General features: G+C 39.0%; 1 protein-coding gene across 1 annotated transcript in view; it reads left to right on the forward strand.

Moving 5' to 3' along the window:
• The window catches only part of PRKCE (protein kinase C epsilon), a 284,370-nt gene that overhangs the window by 156,614 nt on the left and 108,875 nt on the right, over positions 1 to 18,881 (forward strand). Inside the window, exon 3 of the mRNA XM_059841205.1 lies at positions 17,648 to 17,807. Coding sequence (XP_059697188.1) covers positions 17,648 to 17,807 — 160 coding nt within the window. The remainder of the gene's footprint in view (positions 1 to 17,647; positions 17,808 to 18,881) is intronic.

The raw sequence follows: 18,881 nt of genomic DNA on the forward strand, positions 1-18,881 counted from the left end.
AGATTTTTGCTTTAGTTTGGTTATTCATAAGCTATAAAGCACCTTAAAAACCTATTCCAAAGAACTGTTCTTCTGAGAACCATTTCTTTCTTTATTTTATATCTGCAGAGGCAGATTACTTTTGTGTGAGTTTACAGCAATGTAACTCAAAACTCCTGGCAGTTTATCAGAGTTGGTCCCTGACCAAGACCATTGTATTTCAGCATGGATGCAGTTGTGTCTGAGAGGGAAACAGCTGGTTTAGGTGTAGTGCCCCTTAAAAAAATGAGTGGTGGGCTGCACGAGTTCCTGGGCTAGGACCAGTGCTAAAACAGCAGGTTAGAAGGGATAAGTGACCTGGAGTATTCCAGTGGCTGTTAGTAGGAGCTCACCCTCTTGTGGCACGTGTGACCAGACACATGATGTTCTCAAGGGTCAGCAGGAAGCTGCACAGTTGTGAGAACAAAAGGAAGGGGAAAATGTGATAGAGATAAAACTAGGAGTTTTCACTGGTCAGAAGGCAACTGCTCCTCACATCTAGAGATTATCCTATTAGAACAACTTGTTAGAAAAACTTGTAAATGCCCAGGTCAGTTTATTTTGATGGTGATTCAAATCATGCTTCTGCTGCAATGGTAGAACCACACAACTTCTGCATTGCTGATGGCAGACAGCAATGATTTGCTGATCTCTCCATAATCAAACTGGGATCTTACTACTTTTGATTTGTGGTGCAGCTTTCTGCTTCTTTCTAAATAATTTATAATTCATTTTCATCAAAACCACAGCTCTGGCACAATAATCATAATGTTTCTGTTGGCTTCTCTTAAACTAAGATTTATTTTTGCCCTTGGTTTCCAGGAAAACTTTCTATCCTGTTTTTCTTCCTTCTGGTAAAGATAAATACAATGCAGAGGGAGGATCATATTCATGATTTTGTGTCTGTCTTTCCATCTAAGGAACAAGTGTAATCTGTGTTGCTTGCTGGAATAGATACAGGAATAATCATTTAAAATAAGTCTAGATGCTGCTAATAATAGTGCTAATGCTTGCACAGAGGAATGCTTTCTTCCACCTAATGTTCTGTGTGGGCTGCCTGAAAATCACTTAGTGACATCTCATTTTCTTGGCCTATTTCTATGACTTTTTCCCCACCATGGAACAAGGGGCATTGTGTATACCAAGATGATGTTCCTGCATGTGGGAGAGGCAGCAAACTGATTCCACAACGTGGGCATCTTGGTCCAAGTTCCCACACAGAGGCAGCTATTCTGAATAGCTCAGGGTTTGGATATAGGATTTAAGGCACTCTTAATGCAGCTGAGTTCAGACAGTTTCACTGTATCCTATAAATCTTTACTTTCTAGCATAAGTTTGTTGTAGTCGTTCCAAAAATACAGGATGACAAAATTGGTCATTGGCAGTTGACTGGTTTAGAGTCACTGTGTGAGATCAAATTTTCAGATTCAGGGGTCTTCCAAATACATCAAAAAGTAAGGTTTGGTTTCATGTCTTGGAAAGGGGTATTATGGGGAGCTTTAAAAAATCTGGAGGGTTCTTAGTGAAGGATTTTTTTTAAAAGAGATTTTTGGAGTGCTCAAATCTTGAAATGCCATGTTTCCATTTCCTTGAATTTCTTTTCTACGTGTTAAAAAACGTCTTTATATGCTTTTTCTCTTTGTTAAAGTCTTATTGTTATGGTTTTCCAGAAGTGGAATAAAGAAAAGGTCAGATTATAAATGTGGGTTTATTTAGTTTAAATTAGATTTTTTTCCACCTTCATTTGTATTTCTTAAAATACATTCAATATTTTAATTTGGCTACTGTATACTAATGGCAAAGGTAGTTTTTATTAAAAAACCATTTAGAGAAGTCTTTTCAACGTATAAGAATGTCTTTTTGATTTTGAATAGATAGTTACTAAAGGAAGAGGTTTCATAGGTTACATTAGTTCTAATTTATGAGACTTCTGATGGTAAAAATCTCTTTTTAGTATGTGGGATAATCTCTTTCTTAGGATGCTTTTGTCTCCTTCTCAAGAAGGAAGCGCATTTTTTCTGAAATAAAATGATTATAATAAACTAATTCATGACTGCTATGATGTGTCATGGAGAGTCAAGTTAGAGGCTCCAGCCATAGAACAGGCAAAATTGTTTGAGATTTTGGTTTTTTGGTTTGGTTTTTTTTTTTTTTTTTAAAGGAGCTTCTCTCTAGAGGTTCTTTTTCTAAAGACAACCAGTGCTAAAAGGATTTTCTCGAGGAACTTCTGACACCTTCTTAGGTAATTCACACTGAGAGAAAGTGAGAAGGAAATCAAAATCTCTTTGAAACCAAGTTGGAAATGCTGCCATATGTCTTATTCTTGAGATTATACAGGGCTGTTTAAAAAAAAAAAAAAAAAGAAAGAAATTCAGTCTCCAGCTTTCAACTGTGACATCCTTCAACCAGACAGTTCTGGGATCTGTTAAATGAAATCTCCATCCACCACACTTTGCAACTTGTGAATTGATAGATGATACAGCTTCCTGTGGTGGTATTTAAGTTTACCATGGGAACAGCTAAATCAGAGACAGCAGCAATAAGAAGGCACTGAATATATTTTTTCAGCTTACAGCCAGCTGACTTTCACATTCTTATTCAGCAACCTGATAAGGCTACAGTAAAATGAATTATGCAGTGTTTGAATGTGAGCAGAGGTGCTGGCAAAGCAAGGAGGACAGAAAGGTTTTGGGATAATGGGCTATGACCTGAATTTTTAAGGAAAGGTTTTTTTTTAAAGTGTCTGCCATCTCTTGACTTGTTAATAAACAAAACAATAAATGGAATGAAGTTTCAGAGGTTATTTTTTTTACAATTGCTAGAACATTTTGTATCTTTCCACTTTGGACACGGACAATTAAGGTTTCTTTTTTTATCTCTACTGTAAGTAAACTGAGCCAAATTCTCCTGGATTTTATGTGTGTCTCTGTTCTCTGGCATTAGTGTAGAGCTGTAACCAAAGATAGATCTTATCCTCCTGTGGCTGTGCATTTAATGCATTAAGTTGTACAAATAGTTGTCCTTTGTGCTGCAGGCAGTCTTCTTGTCATTCTCTTGGCTCTCCACAGATTTTGGTTGGACCCAATGCTCCTTGTGCTGTGCACAGGTTTCTAGATGAGTTTTGTGCTATCAGTGCTAGGAGAACTTACCTGATGCCTTAGAATATCCACAGGTGGTACCACTGGTGTGAAGACAGGGCCAGTGCTAAATGGAAGACAGACACAGCACTGGAATAATAAGAGAAAAATTAAATCTACAATCATTCCAAGAGTTGTTTTGTCTCTGTTTTCATTGCCTGATTTACTTTCTGGATAGTAGGGAGAAAGTTGTTTGGATCTTGAAGTATTTTACTTGTTCTTTGTTCTGGAGAAGAAAAGAAAATAATTCAGAGACTTTTTTGTTGGTTTTTTGGGTGTTTTTTTTTTTTAGTTCATTTTCTCTCTCAGATACAGATACACAGCCCAGAGTTTAGCAAGTATTTTTCTTGAAAGGCTTATAGTTTTAAGAGATTTTAGAAGAAAGTTTTGTCCTGCACACATTTATTCTTATATGAAGTCTTCACATATATTTTGAAAATCAACCTTCTGTGGGTGCTGAGAGCATTTGTTAGTACTGAACTGCTTTCTGTTTTAGGAAGTAGCAAAAGGTGACTTGTGGAAGGGGAAGACCTAGAAAAGCTGACTTTCTGTACCTGTTCTTCTGCATAAATATAGTTTAAATTACTTTTAACTATCATGAATCTAAAGACACAACATCTGTGTTGGGGTTTTTTAAGTTAGTTGTTTCAGTGAATTTGATTGACAATATCTTTGGGAAAACCTTAGCAGTCTAACATATTTTCTTTCATCATGATAATATCCACCCTGTTAGAGCACTGTAAGACAGGTATTTAGATCCCTGTGGATCTAAGCATGGCTCTTGAGTGCTTTTCTGTAGCTAACTCTGCACAAATATATCTGCTAGTTCTTATGTATGAGCTTTCTCTAATAAGGAGAGTTAACTTTTCTGTACAGCAAATGAGTAGAAAGGAAATTAATTGATTAACAATAATTCTGAGCTCAGATTGCCTTGGAGTGTGGGCCATTGACAGATGTGAGCTGTGCTGCTCACAGTTCATCCTACAGGGAGGAAAGGGAGCGTTCTCTGATGGGCTCTCTTTCATCAGCCCTATGCTCCCTTTTATTTCTCCCTCCTTGTTCTTTCACATCCCATTTTCTCTGAGTTTTCTTTCTCCAAAGTGAGAGGTTTAAAGCTCTGTTGGATTCCATTTTGGTCTCTCTTTTTTTTTCCCCCCTCTCAATTCCTATGCTAAGTCACCTCATCATCCAACATCCCACTCTTCACACTTGCCAGCTGCTTCCATCAGTAAGTTTTTAAGCATTTCTGAATTTTACGTCAATTTTAGAGACCTATGAAAAACAAAATACATCTCAGTCAACACATCTGTTGCCTTTTTGAAGGCTTTTTGCCAATTCTTTTCCTCTGTGAGTGTACTTTTTATTAGAGGCTTAATCTGCCATGGATCAGTAAAACAGCTCAGGTCCTACTAGATTCCTTCAAGCAGATGATGCTTCAACATTTTTCTGAAATTCTGACTCAGTTGGAATTAGGTGGCCAGTTAAGCATATTTTCATATGCCAGAAGCACTTTGCATTTCATGTGAAAGTTTGAGCCACATGCTCACCAAATCACTGAAAATGAGGAAGACACCAATGCATCTGTTTTACCAAAGGCTGGAGAATAAGGGCTAAATGAACTTTGCAGCTAGGACATTTGGAATCTAAAGAAAAAAAAATCAAAAGTTAGAAATAAGTACACTTTTAGAACTTTGCTCAGAGTCTTGTTTTTTACCCATTTGTGTATCTTATACAGTAAGACACAAAGTTAATCCAGCTCTAGTGTGTTGACCCCAGCCAGGTGCCCACAAAGTCTCTCTGCTACTCCCCTCTGTAACAGGACAGGGGAGAAGAGTACTACCAAGGGCTCATGGATTGAGATAAGGACAGGAAGACTCTGTGGGGAGAGTGTTTTAAGGGCAAAACATACTTAACTTGGGGAAATTAATTAAATTTATTGCCAATCAAATCAGAGAAGCACAATGAGAAATAAAACCAGATCTTGGAACACCTTCCCCTCACTCCTCCTGTTTTGCCAGGCTTAACTTCTTAAAACCCAAATCCTCTACATGGCTTCCAGTGGCACAGTAGGACAGGGAATGGGGGTTGCATCAGTTCCATCACACATTTTCTCTTGGGCTCTTTCCTACTCAGGGGGAGGGCTCCTCACACTCTTCCACTGCTCCTGTATGGAATCAGATTTTCAGGAACTTGCCCAACATGAATCCTTCACACTGCTTCACAAACTGCTTCAGCATGTGTCCCTTCCCTAAGTCCTGCCAGCAAACCTGCTGCAGCATGCACTTCCCTTGCCATGGGTCTCCACATCCTACTGGGATCCTGCTCATGCACTGGCTTCTTATGGGCTCACAGCCTCCTTTAGGCATCCACCAGCTCCAGTATGGGGCTGTCCACAGGCTGCAGGTGGATCTGAGCTCCATGGGCTACAGGGAAATGGGCTCTCTCACCATGGTCTTCACTGTGGGCTGCAGGGCAGTCTTTGCTGTGGCACCCAAAGCACCTTCTTCCCTTCCTCCTTCACTGAACTTGCTCTCTGCAGCCTTGTTTCTCCCACACACTCTCATTCTTTCTCTGCCTGCTGTTGCACAGTGGGGTTTTTTCTCTGCTTCTTAAATACTTGAAGCCAGATGTGCTGCCCCTGCTGCTGATGGGCTCAGCCTCAGCTAGCATGGGAAGCTTCTAGCAGGTTCTCACAGAAGCTTACCACCACCACTACCAAAACCTGCCATGTGAGCCCCATACTGATTTGTATTCATGTATCCAGTGTAGGGAGACAAGCACAATTTTTCATAATATGTTTGGGGTGTGCACTTGCATCAGATTTTTCAAGGGTTCCTCCATAACCTGAGGGCTAGATATGTGTTGCTTAGTTTAACAAGAGCCAGGGTTCTCATATGATGTGTATTTCAGCAAGCACACTGGACAAAACCTCAAATGATGCAAAATTTTGCTGGGAATCCTAAGAACTTTGAGAGAGATCCCTTTACTGCTCTTTTGTCCAAAGACCTGCAAAAAAATCAGCATTATATTTATAGGTAACAATCTGATATTACAAATCAGAGGACATGAAGGATCTGGTAGGAACTGCGTGGTAGGACCCAGGTTCCTTCTAGAATGAGTTAGAATGAGTTAACACTCTGATTTCCCCTCATTTCTCTATTTTTTATTGTGGTGGAGTGTTTGAACAATAAAATATTCTGTATATTGAAACCCAAAGCAAATGAGAAAGGCATTATAGCGTCTCTTGTTTAATCTTGCCAGTGAGAAATGCTGCTTCTGCCAATAGCAGGTTATGAGAGGGTGTCATGACAAGAACAAGGGGTCATCTCCTTGTTCCTGTCACGTGTCAATTGTCTCCCCAGTAAAAACTTATATAATACATTCAGGTTCTACTGACAACACACAGACCCATCATCTGCAATTCCCTCATGATGCTGTGTCCATAAGCCTGGCAAGGAGAAAGAACATCCTGTTTAGCTCATGTGTCCATTTTTACCATGCATTAGATGCAGAGGATTAACATCATGCAGGGCAGGTAGACAGTGCTTTAAATATTGGAAAATTCCCATTGCAATCCATGGGAGAGTGAATATGCTCTTTTTTTATAGCCACATCCAGAAATGCTTGGTTGGACTGGGGTGTGAAAGTGGTATGCTGATAATAAATCATTTGAGTACTTCAGGATTTGCATAAGATATTCATTACTGCTTTCTGAGTGGAAATTTGTAGTAATGTATGTAATGTTGAAGGACAGAGATGTGAGAGTTGCCTTAATAGCGCTGCTTGTGAGTCAGAGATGTTCTTAATTAAGCTTTTGTCGTGTGCTTGGGGGGGGATATTGGAATAAGGAAAATTCCTCCCACATTTGCAAGAAAGACAGTGGAAAGAGGGAAGGAGTTTTTTGCTGCTGAGTTTTGTCTCTTGCAATTGATTGCAAGAGCTGCCCATTTAGGAAATGGGCAAGATGAGTCTGTTGGTGCAGGGTGACAAGATTGTCATAACATAGTCCTTACTAATAGATAAACTAGAAAGAGTAGTGACATGTTGGGACACTGGTTTAAGTGTGTTATGGGTTGTATACTGGGCCAAAAATGGAAAAAAATCTTGTCAGATGTTATTTTTTTATGATAGCTGCATTGGAGAACAGCCCTTTTGAGGCATAACACTAATATCTTTCACTTGGTTTGTTCAGTTCTTCAGTAGAGTTGTGAAAAATTAAATCCAGTGGTTTGATTGCCTTGTTTTAATATGTCTTACTGCTTGTGGTCAAATCCTCTTTTATTAGATATATAACTAAACCCATTAGTGGGTTTATCTTTATGAAGTACAGCTACTTTCTGTCTTACTACTTTAGTACTGTTGGAAGGGAGGAGTAATGTCCAAATTTTGAAGTCTTTATTTTTATTAGTTGAAGAAATAGCATTATCATTACCTGAAAGTATAAGGAAAAAAAATCTGCATAAATAAAATATAATATATCATTGCCATTCTCCCTGTCCTTGAAGTTTCTTTTGGCTTTCATTAGCATTTTTTTGAGCAAAGTAATGAGGATTCTGTGCTTTTTATTTTATACCAAAATCTGTATATTGAAAGGATTCTTCCTGCTTGGGAAAAGGAAGCTGCTATGCAATCTTGTCTGGCTGTCTCAGTTATTAGACAGGCACTGGGGGAGGTTCTCTGAATCACAGTCAGTTCTGCAGTGGGCTCCCCCTGCCCTGTGAAGGATGCAAGCAAACAGTCAGTACTTTATTGGGAAACAAATTAAAAAAAAAAAAAAAAAGCAAAACCACTTCTCTAATTGTAGGTAAGATTTCACTGCCACTGTGAAGTACTTTGAATCTGTGTAATTTAATCTGTGTAATCAGCAGGCTTGAGCTTGCTGAGGGTACAACTTATAAAACCATGTTTTGAAAGCCATCTTCTCTGACCTATGTAGGTTATGCCCCATAGAACCTTAATGTGCTTATATGGAATTCTAATACAGAAATTTGAAGTACAAAGGTGCTTTGTTACATGCATTTCAAAGCTTGGATAGAAATAAATTTTTGCTATCCGGATGGGGATCTGGAAATGCAATCAGCCAGACAACTCTGAGATTTAGTGGCCTAAGGCAGTAAGTAATTTTCATTCCCTTTTTTGCCTTCAGATGCCATGACTTTTCTGTAGCTAGCATGTGACTGGGATATCTGCAGGGTCCTGTGTAGGGCAAAGGAGTTTCTGTCTTGCTGTGACTGAGAACCATACAGAATTTTTGCAGCCCTCTTTTCTGGGAGATCTTGCTGTGTCTCTGGCCTTTTGCATGGTACCCACAGGACAATGGCTGCCTTGCTACAGATACTTCAGCAGTTTCTGGCCAAAACTTACTTTTTCAGGGTGCCATCACTCATCCAGCATAACTTATTGCAAAAGGATTGAGGTTGAACATTAGAAAAACAGCCTGCCTGCCAAAGTAGTGAAACAAGATACACCAGTGTGTTGTGGAATTTCCCTCACTGGAGATTTTTGAGAACCATCAAAAAAATGGAAGCTGAGGATGCCTGAAGTACATGGGACACTTCCCTACTGCAGGAGACTGAGCTCAGCAATCTCCTAGGTGCCTGCCACTTGGGCTTCTGTTGTTCTATGGGAAAGGAACAAAGCTAGAGTTAAACAAATATTTAAGAAACAACTTCTGAAAGACTAGAATCCCAGCCATACAAGGTTCTGTTTCATCATAATGTGTGTAGCTTTTGCAAGTATTAGAAAGAGACGGCTGAACTTCTCTAATCCATCACAAACACTCGCTTAAAATAGCATCATTTGGGATCTGACTGGTTTAATAGTTACCTCTGAAGTTTTTACAATGCTTGTTTTCCTTCTTCACATCACAACCCTGTTTCCTTTCCAGGAAGCTGACGAGAGCCAGCAGCTCAGGTGCTGACCCTGCAGAGAGGTCATTTGACCCTGTAGATAGTTCCATAGCCTGGAGCTCTGCTAAAATAAGCATGGCTGTGTGCTGCTGTGGAAGCTCACAACCCAGCACAGCCCTGCCTGGGATGGTTTGTCTCACCCTCCTTCTTTCACAGAGGACAAAGCACAGCCAGCGTGAGCGTGTGTCACCCCAGCAGTGGCCACCACCCCTGCCACCAGAAGGGGCTGAGGAGCGCGGTGCAGTCAGACTGCAGGGCGTGTCTGGGGGCTTGCAGCAGGGACAGTAGAGAGGGCAAGTCTCAAGGATAGCTCTTCTGATCAATACAATAAATTTATAATAACAATCAAATTTATTATGTATGTAGTTTCTTCATTCAGAAGATTTTCTGCTTTTTTTACTTCTAGTAAGTAGTTGACTTAATATGAGATGTTTCATTTTGTTAGTCTGTCAAGTGCTTGACACTAACAATGCTAATACCAGGCTGCTAATACTGCTCATTACTAACACTGTAACAACATGATCTGACTCTTACTGACATCAACTAATTTAATTTTCTGCCTGCAAGTTTATCAAGTCAAGTTATGGCACAAAAATTGTTCTATGTTTTGCAAATTATTACTTTGCTAGTTAGGACATGAATAGACACATTAAATTTCATGGAGTGAGCTTTTCCTCATGAATAGCAGCTTTAGTATTTGCCATATGTAGAATGCGTTTCCAGTTCTTTAATTTCAATTGCAGATTTGTTGACATAAAGGCATTGTGTTTAGAGCAAGGCTGTTTCTTCCTCCTGAAAAATAAGACCAAAAGACTGAAATGACATTAGTTAGCATTGTTTTTTGGTCCTGTTGCCTCTGACATCTTTACAACTGAAAAAGCACTCATGTCTGGATTGTGGGAAAAGTTTTGGAAAGTGAAACTTTATTTTAAAAACCTTGAGATGTGAAATTCACTCTTGAGAAAACCTGCCACAGAGCGATAATTTCTGTGTGGTATTTCTACTGATATAACTTCCTTTGTCAAATAAATTGTAATATGAAAATTGTAGTTACAAGTTATTACATTGTTTCAGGAATACCATTTTTCTTTAAATCATTAATGTTACCAATAAAGAAATTGAGAGGAAGTAGGAGGGATTCATCTCTGATTTGCTTGCTTTGTGGATCTGACAGCTGTTGAAGTACAGAAATTGCTACATCCACCCTCCAAAATGAGGTCAGTACCCCATCATCTGTGTGAGCTCCCAGGAATCTAAAAACCAGACTGCATATTTATATCCATCCCCTACCAGTGGTCCAGTTCCTATAAAACAGAATTGTGTTTGCTAAATATTAGATTTATTAAACCATGCTGGATGGTCACTGAAGATGACCATGTGTAATTCCATTGTCACTAATTCTGTGGGCATTGTGGAGATCAGGTGCAGAAACTTGAGGGCTTATCTTGAAGACTTTGTTAAGGAAAGTCTCTGAGTCATTTTAAGGAAAATTTTGTCTGAGCAGGTATGGAAACTAATCTCTTCTCAGCCCAGCCTCTGCTGCAGCCAAGTGGATGGGCTGCAGTGCAGCTGGGGCAGCACTGGGGGCTCACCCAGTCTCTTCAAGGACCTCACTCCTGGTTTTGAACACTTGGTCCAAATTATTGCCAGCCACTAAGGCTGGGACATTTCTGAAAACTAAATTGGACTTCTGTGTATGCTGAAATCACCATTGGACTACCAGTATCTATTTCGTACTTCTATCTCTCTAATACTTCTGGACATTCAGTCCTCCTTTATTAAGTGTATGGAATGTAGAAGTATTTCTGTTTGAAAGATGTGGGGAGTTATTGATTGTTGTCCCTTCAGCTTTGAGTGAGCTTATGAATCTGCTCCTGATAATAATTAAGTATGTCAAAAAACTTTGAATCATGTGTAAGTAATCATTGGGTAGCTTTATATATATGTGTGTATATATATATATATATATATATATATATATATATATATATGTGTGTGTGTGTGTGTGTATGTGTGTGTGTGTGTGTGTGTGTGTGTGTGTGTGTGTGTGTATATATATATATATATATAGGTGTTTTGGTTTGGGCTCTTTTTTAAAAAAAAGGAAAATAACAGAAGCCCTCAAACAAAAATAAGTGCCTGTGACACCCCAAATCAACTCCGTGTATGTCTCAAGGGAAATTTAAAAATACGTATAGGCAGAATCTCTCTTTAATTTAATCATTTGAAGGTAAGTATGTGTTTGAAGGCAAATACATTTGAGCCTCAGCCCATGCTACAAAGCCACCCACCATCTTTGGGATGATATACTTTAAAATGGAATTTATTCTGCAGTGCCTTTAGTAAATAGCTGGTGTTAGCAGACATGTCTAGACACATATCTCTTTTAAAACTCACACATTCTGTGAGCATTTTTTTCATTTCTTTAGTAGCACTCAGCATCTTTGTTTTTGTTAACAATACAGTGTTATTGAAGGATCTGATTCTCCTATCAAATGAGAAAATTCCTCTTGGATCTCCTAAATAAAGCAGATTTGAGATGCAGTAGCAAAACCTGTATGCTTTTTCTTTGCTTAAGTAGTCTGGAAACACAATACTTCTAGAAAAAGACACAGAAAAATTTCATGCTCTTTCTATGACTGTGGTAAACTATCCACATCATTTCTGCCCTCATCAGTAACAGCTTTATGATCTGTTATAGCCCTTACCTTGCTTTTTTTTCTCTAAAAGGTATGGAATTAGTTTGTAGCATGTGTTACTACTAAACACGACTTTACCAAAAGAAAGGATATAGAAATGTAAATATATGGGGGTGTTTAGCTTTTTGTTCATGGTGGATTTTTGTTGGTTTGGGTTGGTTTGGGGTTTTTTCCCATTAAAATAGATTAAATTCTTAAATGCCAAATCCTGTAATGATTTCTGCCAGGAGAAATCTTAATGACAGTATAATATGCTTCTACTGTACAGCCCAGAACAGAGTTTGGGAATAATCCTTTGAGACCTTTTAATGATCTGGTTACATGCACTCCATTCTGAATCCTGAGAAGTCCTGGACATTGTTTCTGCCCCTTCTCACTTTCCAACATATTTTTAGACAAATTGCCTCTCCTGCTTCAATCAATATCCTTCCTCTGTTTAGACATTATGTAGTGCTAAAATAAAAGCTCTATTTCAGTACATACATACTGCTTAAAGTCATCAGGCTTAAATATGATACAAAAGCTGTTAGTTTTCAGCAATGAAGCATCAGTACAACCATTGTTCCTTTGCATTTGCTGTTCATTAAGATTCAGGTGTAATTATTAAAGGTTGATGATAAACTAGCTAGCTGTCTGGATGATGCTGGTAAGGCAGGGGTGACAGCAATGTGACACCCAGGAGATGCTCAGGGTGAAAAGGCCCTTGTGCCAGAAGTGCCATGAGGGGTTGGTGTTCTCTTGCAAGGATTTACCTGGCAGCATCACCAGTTTCCATGTTACTGTCATACATGGCCCATGCTCTGGCTTTGACAGGGCAGAAGCCACTTAAGTTTAATTGGTTTTTTCCCTTCCCCAAACACCGACAGTTTGGTAGCAATCACCTCCAGATTGAGGGAAGGGACCAGCATTGCTCCTGTTTAGAGGTCAGCCCTGTCAGCAATAAGAAATGCTGGATAACCCCTCTGTTTGTGTGCAAGCTCTCTTGCTCTTTTTCTGCCTTATTTTTTGCATCTTTTTGGTTGTTGTCAGAATTGTGTACGTACTCAGAGCGTTGAAGATGGGACATGGCTATGCAGGATAATCTTGTTGCAGTTAGTGCTCCACATTGAGCCCTTCTCATTTATGCTGGAACTGTTTTAGTATGAAACAAGACCTGACACGGTTGAGCCTTTGATATTTGGTGTGCAGGTCTTACTCCCCCAGTCTTGTTTCCTTTGAAGATTGCTGAGTGTTATGCAGTACTTTCCTTTCTTTAAATTTTAAGAAATTACTTTTAAGTTGTGACTTATAATTCATGCTTAGTGGATACTACACAATGAGCAGCATTAAATGTAGTTCAGACAGCTCATTTAAGCCTCCATTTTGCAGGTATTTATGAGTTTTGTGCAATTTTTCATGCCAGATGCTTCTGAATTTTGTAACACTTCCCTTAGAGCTTGGATTTAAGCATGAAAGTCTTTTGGGCCTTTAAAATTGTAGGCATTATGTATGTATGTACATATGAATATATAAATGCAATTATATGCCATTGTTTTTCAAATAACTCAAGAATTACTCTTGGCTACAGTGAAAAGAAGTAGTAGCATGACTGGCTATGGTTTTGAAATAAAATTAGTTTTAAGTTTGCCAGTTCTCAAGTACCATCATATGAAGCCTAAACTCAATGTGCTCCACTGACAGCATTCTCCATGAACACTTGGAAATTGTCATAATTTCTTACTCCATCTTTTGAAAATGTAAAAAATGCATTTAAAAAGGATAAATTGAATAGTACAGAAGACAGGACTCAAAACCAAAACAGGGAACAGAATGTACATTGCATAAAGAAACAGCCTTTACTGAGGAAACTATAACCCTCTGTGACTATTTAGTAGAAATACCATGAGAAGAAATTGTTTGTATTGAAACTTGCTAGTATTCTGACTATGAAAAATTCACTTAATTTTAACTCCTTTGCCAAGAATAGAAATGCCATGCACAGTATGCAGTCTGCTAATGATATTTTCTAGAACCTGTTACATACCTCTGTAAGACTTTAAAAAATATATTTTAAAGGCCAAGTTTGTTTGGGATGGTAGTATTTTCAAAAGAATGCATTGAAAACACTAGTTGTCTATATCATCCAGATGTTGGGGGTTTTCCCAAATACTCCCAGCTTTCTGCTAGCATTTACTAATCTCTGCTTTCCTGCTTGTAAATGATGAGAGATATTTGGGGAGAGCAGTGTAGCTCCCTTCCAAAGCAGGTGTCTTCAGACAGATAAATTAACATGTCTAGCACGAGTGTTCAGTATGAGATAAATGGATTTTAATTTAAATACAGACTATTGTGAGTTGTGCTAGAAATAAGGGGTTCACAACCCTGGGTATGAGCCAGAACAGATGTGATCATCTGCTTCTGAGTCACCTGGGACAGTTCCTGCCTGATTTTATGCCTGTGGCCCAAAACAGCAGTGTGAATCACAGGATTGTTCAGGTTGGAAAAGATCTTTGAGGTCATCAAGTCTGCCTGCTAACCCAGCACCTCCATGCTCAGCACTAAACCATGTACTTAAATGCCAGATGCACACATTTTTTGAATGCTTCCAGGAATGGTGACTCCACCATATCATGGGCTGCCTGTGCCAATGCCTGGCCACCTTTTCAGTAAAAAGCTTTCCCTTAAATCCAGCCTTATGCAATATGTGGCAGAGTGTTGCTTGGGGACTGTGGGAAAGCATTGTTTGTATGTTTCTAGAGGGTCACAGTGAATAAGTGACTGAACCTAATGTTAACTTGAAGTTATTGTTGAGCTTGTGGCTGAGCTAATTTCTCCTGTGACTTCATCTGCTGTGATGAAAGGCTCATGTCCAGTCATCCAGTGGTCAGTCAGGCACTGTAATGTCAGCTGCTTGTTGAGCCTGAGAGGAGACCTTTCTGTTCTCTAGGAGGGTGGAGTGATGTGGGAGTTGGTTCTCCCAAAAAACAATTGGTAGAAAAGGAAATGCTCTCAAGCTGCACCAGGGGATGACTAGATTGGAAAACTTTCTTAACAAATTGTGTGGTGGTGCATTAGAACAGGCTGCCTGAGGAAGTCACCATCCTTGGAGATACTTAAAAGATGTGTAGGTGTAGCAGTTAGGGACATGGTTTAGTGGTGGCCTTGGCAGAGCTGGGTTAGTGGCTGAACCAAGAGATCTTAGAGGTCTTTTCCAGCCTTAATGATTCTATGATTCTATTCTGCTCCAAGCCCTCTAAACGAGTCCTGCTGCCCACTGACAGGTTGGGAATTGCACACAGGGTGCAATGAGAGGGGAGGTGCTGGCAGAGCCAATGCTCTCCAGCATGCAGCTCCTCTGGGCACCCCCACTCTAAAGCAGGGCACTGTGCATGGATTTGGCCAAGTGCTGGTCTTCAGTGGCAAAAGGGGAATAGCAGACTGACACAGAGACTGTTTGAGGGCAACTGGCTGATGAACCTCCAGCATTATCCAAGACAGACCAAGAAAAGTACATTTTCTAACTACAGGTAGAGGATCCTTCTCACACACAGTGATGCTGTTTGTGTGGGAGTGATTTTTGATAATCGAGGCCTGACATTTAATCTGATGCTTTCAGATACATTGCTTGTATCTGTTTTCAAGTCAGAGCACTTCTGAAAAGGATACTGTTTCATTATATTATTTAAACTGTAAGTATTAGAAGGGAAAAATGGAATTACTTTAAAGAATTAAATATAGAATTGAAACTAATGCAGTGAAAGTAGGTTTAAAACTTTGTTAGTCGAAACAAAGCAAGCAAACAAAAAAAGCCCCAGTGTCATGATACTGCTTTTATGTAGCCAGAACAAAGGAGGATTTTACATGCTCTGTAAAATTACAGGTGCTTTATCTGTGAAGAATTGCACTTAAGACGAAAAAAATGTGAAAAACAGCACTGTAGACTGAACATCATATCAAATGTGTATTGTGCACTGTCAGAACATCTTGTTCATTACATGTAAGCACATAACTTCTTGGGAAACCTTTCCAGATGAGTTGGATTTTTGGGAGGAAACCTTTCCAGAGGAGTTGGACTTTAATTTTCTCACATCCAGGTTGTGCATACTTTAGCAAAGTCTACAATCTGGATGATAACCAAAAGAGCAGATCTATGTTAATATAGAATTATTTCCTATAATAGCTTTTAAAAGATTTCCAGCAGCTTTGTAAAGTCAGTAAGTGATTCAAAAAGCTGGAAAAATTAATATGTTGTTGGATTTTCGACTATTTGTTTCATATTGACAATATAAAAATAAACATCATTGGTAACTGTATGGTATTTCTTATCTCTTTCTCAAAGGGCAACCTACATCCATTGCTTTTTGGTTATTCTTCAGCATAAAAAAAGGGGGTAGCTTTGTGTACAAGGCTGTGTTTATTTACTGAGGGCTCACTTTGGAATAGGAGTGCCACTCTGGCCATCCCACAGATGTGTCATCTTAGGGTGAAAACCAACTCTGAGTATGAGGTGTTTGTAAAGCATTAATGGGTATGGAGCTTAGCCTCTTCTGTGCATAAATAAATTTGCTGTCAAGGAGGCAAGGAGTTTAGCCTTTGCTATGCAGTGAAAGACCTTGGTTTCTGTTTGTTCATCTGTGCTCTGGTTTTTTCCCAAGATGTCCATCCATTGGTTTAATTTAAGACAATTTTCTAGAAATTCTTTAATCAATACCTTTTATATTTAAAACCCTCAAAACCAGGATCTATTCCAATGTTTGTAAAAAAATTTGAGACTTTTTTTACATTGAGTTGTTCTCAGACTTTGAATTTTCTATGTGTTGCTATTAGGCACTGTGCTGTTGCTTGAACAACTCAGTCTTGTACAGAAAAGCTTGCAGCAGACCAAAGTTGGTGCTTTTAGGCCATTGCAATGATTCACAGTAGCTGAAATTCAAAGAATGACAGGTGTTAGCTGCAGATCAAAGTGTTTTATGCACCAAAGTATTGAGTGCATAGATTCAGCTGGCAATGAATGACTGAATATGGTCCTCTCCAAGTCTTATAGTCTAGTTTGCCAAAGCATGAGTGGCTCAGGGAATGTCTGTAATCTGTTTTTCATTAAAAATTGTGAACTGCTCTTCGTTGCTAATTCATCCTCAGCTTTTGCTTAATGCATACAGAATATTATGATGGTGTTAGTGATATTAAAAAAAAAACCTTAAGAAAAAGACACAATGCACTCTGAAGATTTCTTTTCCAAATGTTTTCACTCTGAGATATATCAAGTTCATTTTATACTTCCTCTACCCTTAAATATCATGTACAATTGGACCAGAAATTGGTTAAGAAGAACAACTTCCTTCCCTTGAACATTTTGCTGAGCGTGTATTAATATCAAAGTGGGTTTTTAAAGCCTGAAGCTCAGGTGTCAATCAGGAATTCTAAGAAGTAGTCAATTCTGGATGGAATTATTGCGTTCTGCTTGATAATAAGTATTTTTACTCTGATTTCTTGCACTTGTATCAGCACTTTCTGAATGTACAGGGACGTGGGGATGTTGGGATCTTTTTCTTCTCCTGGAGCCTGATCTGTTAGGAGAATCTAACTGTATAATTACTGTAAGAGGCTGTCAGTGTGCTTGATAGTGATAAAGTGTAGAGGACTTAATCCCAATTTAGCATGAATTTACAGATGAAGCTTTAAAAGAACTAGAAGTTCCTGTACTAAGCAATGAAAACCTTTGCCCTCTGCTAATTGATGCTAAAAATGAATAAAAATTACTCAAAACGTAAGGAAATTATTTTGCACTACGGGGTACAGAGGATTATTTTTATTTTTGAAGAATATCTACCTATGCATAGCATTTGAGTTTCCCCAGACTTGTGTGTGTGACAGCCAGTGCTTTTTGTCTTTCCCTGTGTTTCAGCCCCCAAGGACAATGAAGAGCGTGTGTTCCGCGAGCGGATGCGCCCCAGGAAGCGCCAGGGTGCCGTGCGGCGCAGGGTGCATCAGGTTAATGGACACAAGTTCATGGCCACCTACCTTAGACAGCCAACCTACTGCTCACACTGCAGAGACTTTATATGGTATGGAGCAACTTGGGCTTTGCTTTCTTTGCAACTTTGAGCTGGGGAGTTGGCCCACCTTCCTGTTGGCACACCTTCCTGTTTTGCTGCAGTGAAAATGGTACAGAGCAGCTTCTTTTCCTCTTTATTTTGGCATTTACCTGTGAACAGCGTTGCAGATGATAACAGAAGGCTGTTAAACCTCCTTCACAAATATTACAAATATGTTGTATTTGGGGTTCTTCTCCTTTGAGCCACGAAGTTCCATATTTCCCTGTCTAATGCACACTAAATTCCAGGTAGACACCCAGTCTAGTATTATGTAAGACCTAAGTATGGATTCAGACTTAATATTAGACCTTTACATTTTGTCACAATGACAGAATTCTTTGTTACTTGATTAAGAATCACCATCTTTCTTCTAAGAAATGCAAAGCTTCTTTACAAAGTTTCCTACTGAAGTTAATGGAATATGGAATGGAAGAGTTAATGGAATAACTTCTAATGACACAGAGATTTTGGTGCTCAGTGTACAGGGTCTTTATTATTACAATGTACATCAAGAACTCCCTTTTAGAATTCATCTGCATTCTTTTGAGTATTTTCAATTTTCAGATAGGGGGAAGTGGTGGAGACATTCAGTTTTCAGTTGTTTTTCAGGAACTCCTGATATTTTCCAAAGTGACCTAGAGATACTCATTTGCACATAAGATCTGATGTGATCAACAGTAAATATTTTTTAGGAGTGTGTAATAAATCAGTCTTTCTTAGTGTAAAATGACATGAAGTGTGCATAAAGTCAACTCTGCATTCCTCTAAAAAGTGCCTGGGGGTTATACTTTATGTTGGCTAAGGTGATTTCAAGCAATTCTGACAAATGCAATCTGTCTATTTAGAGGTCTGCTTGATGATGATTTACCATTTTGTCCCCTTTCCATGCACCCTTTGGCTTTTTCTCTTTCACTATAGTAATTCTGTCTGTACTTCTGACTGCCTTCATGGTCTCCCACCCTTCCTCTTACCTCTCAGCACCTGAAATGTTCCTACTTGGACCTGATCTCAGTCCAGGCTTGCAATTATCAGATGATTGGTTAT

The sequence above is a fragment of the Haemorhous mexicanus genome, chromosome 3, assembly GCF_027477595.1.
Source record: "Haemorhous mexicanus isolate bHaeMex1 chromosome 3, bHaeMex1.pri, whole genome shotgun sequence".
Lineage (NCBI taxonomy): Eukaryota > Metazoa > Chordata > Aves > Passeriformes > Fringillidae > Haemorhous > Haemorhous mexicanus.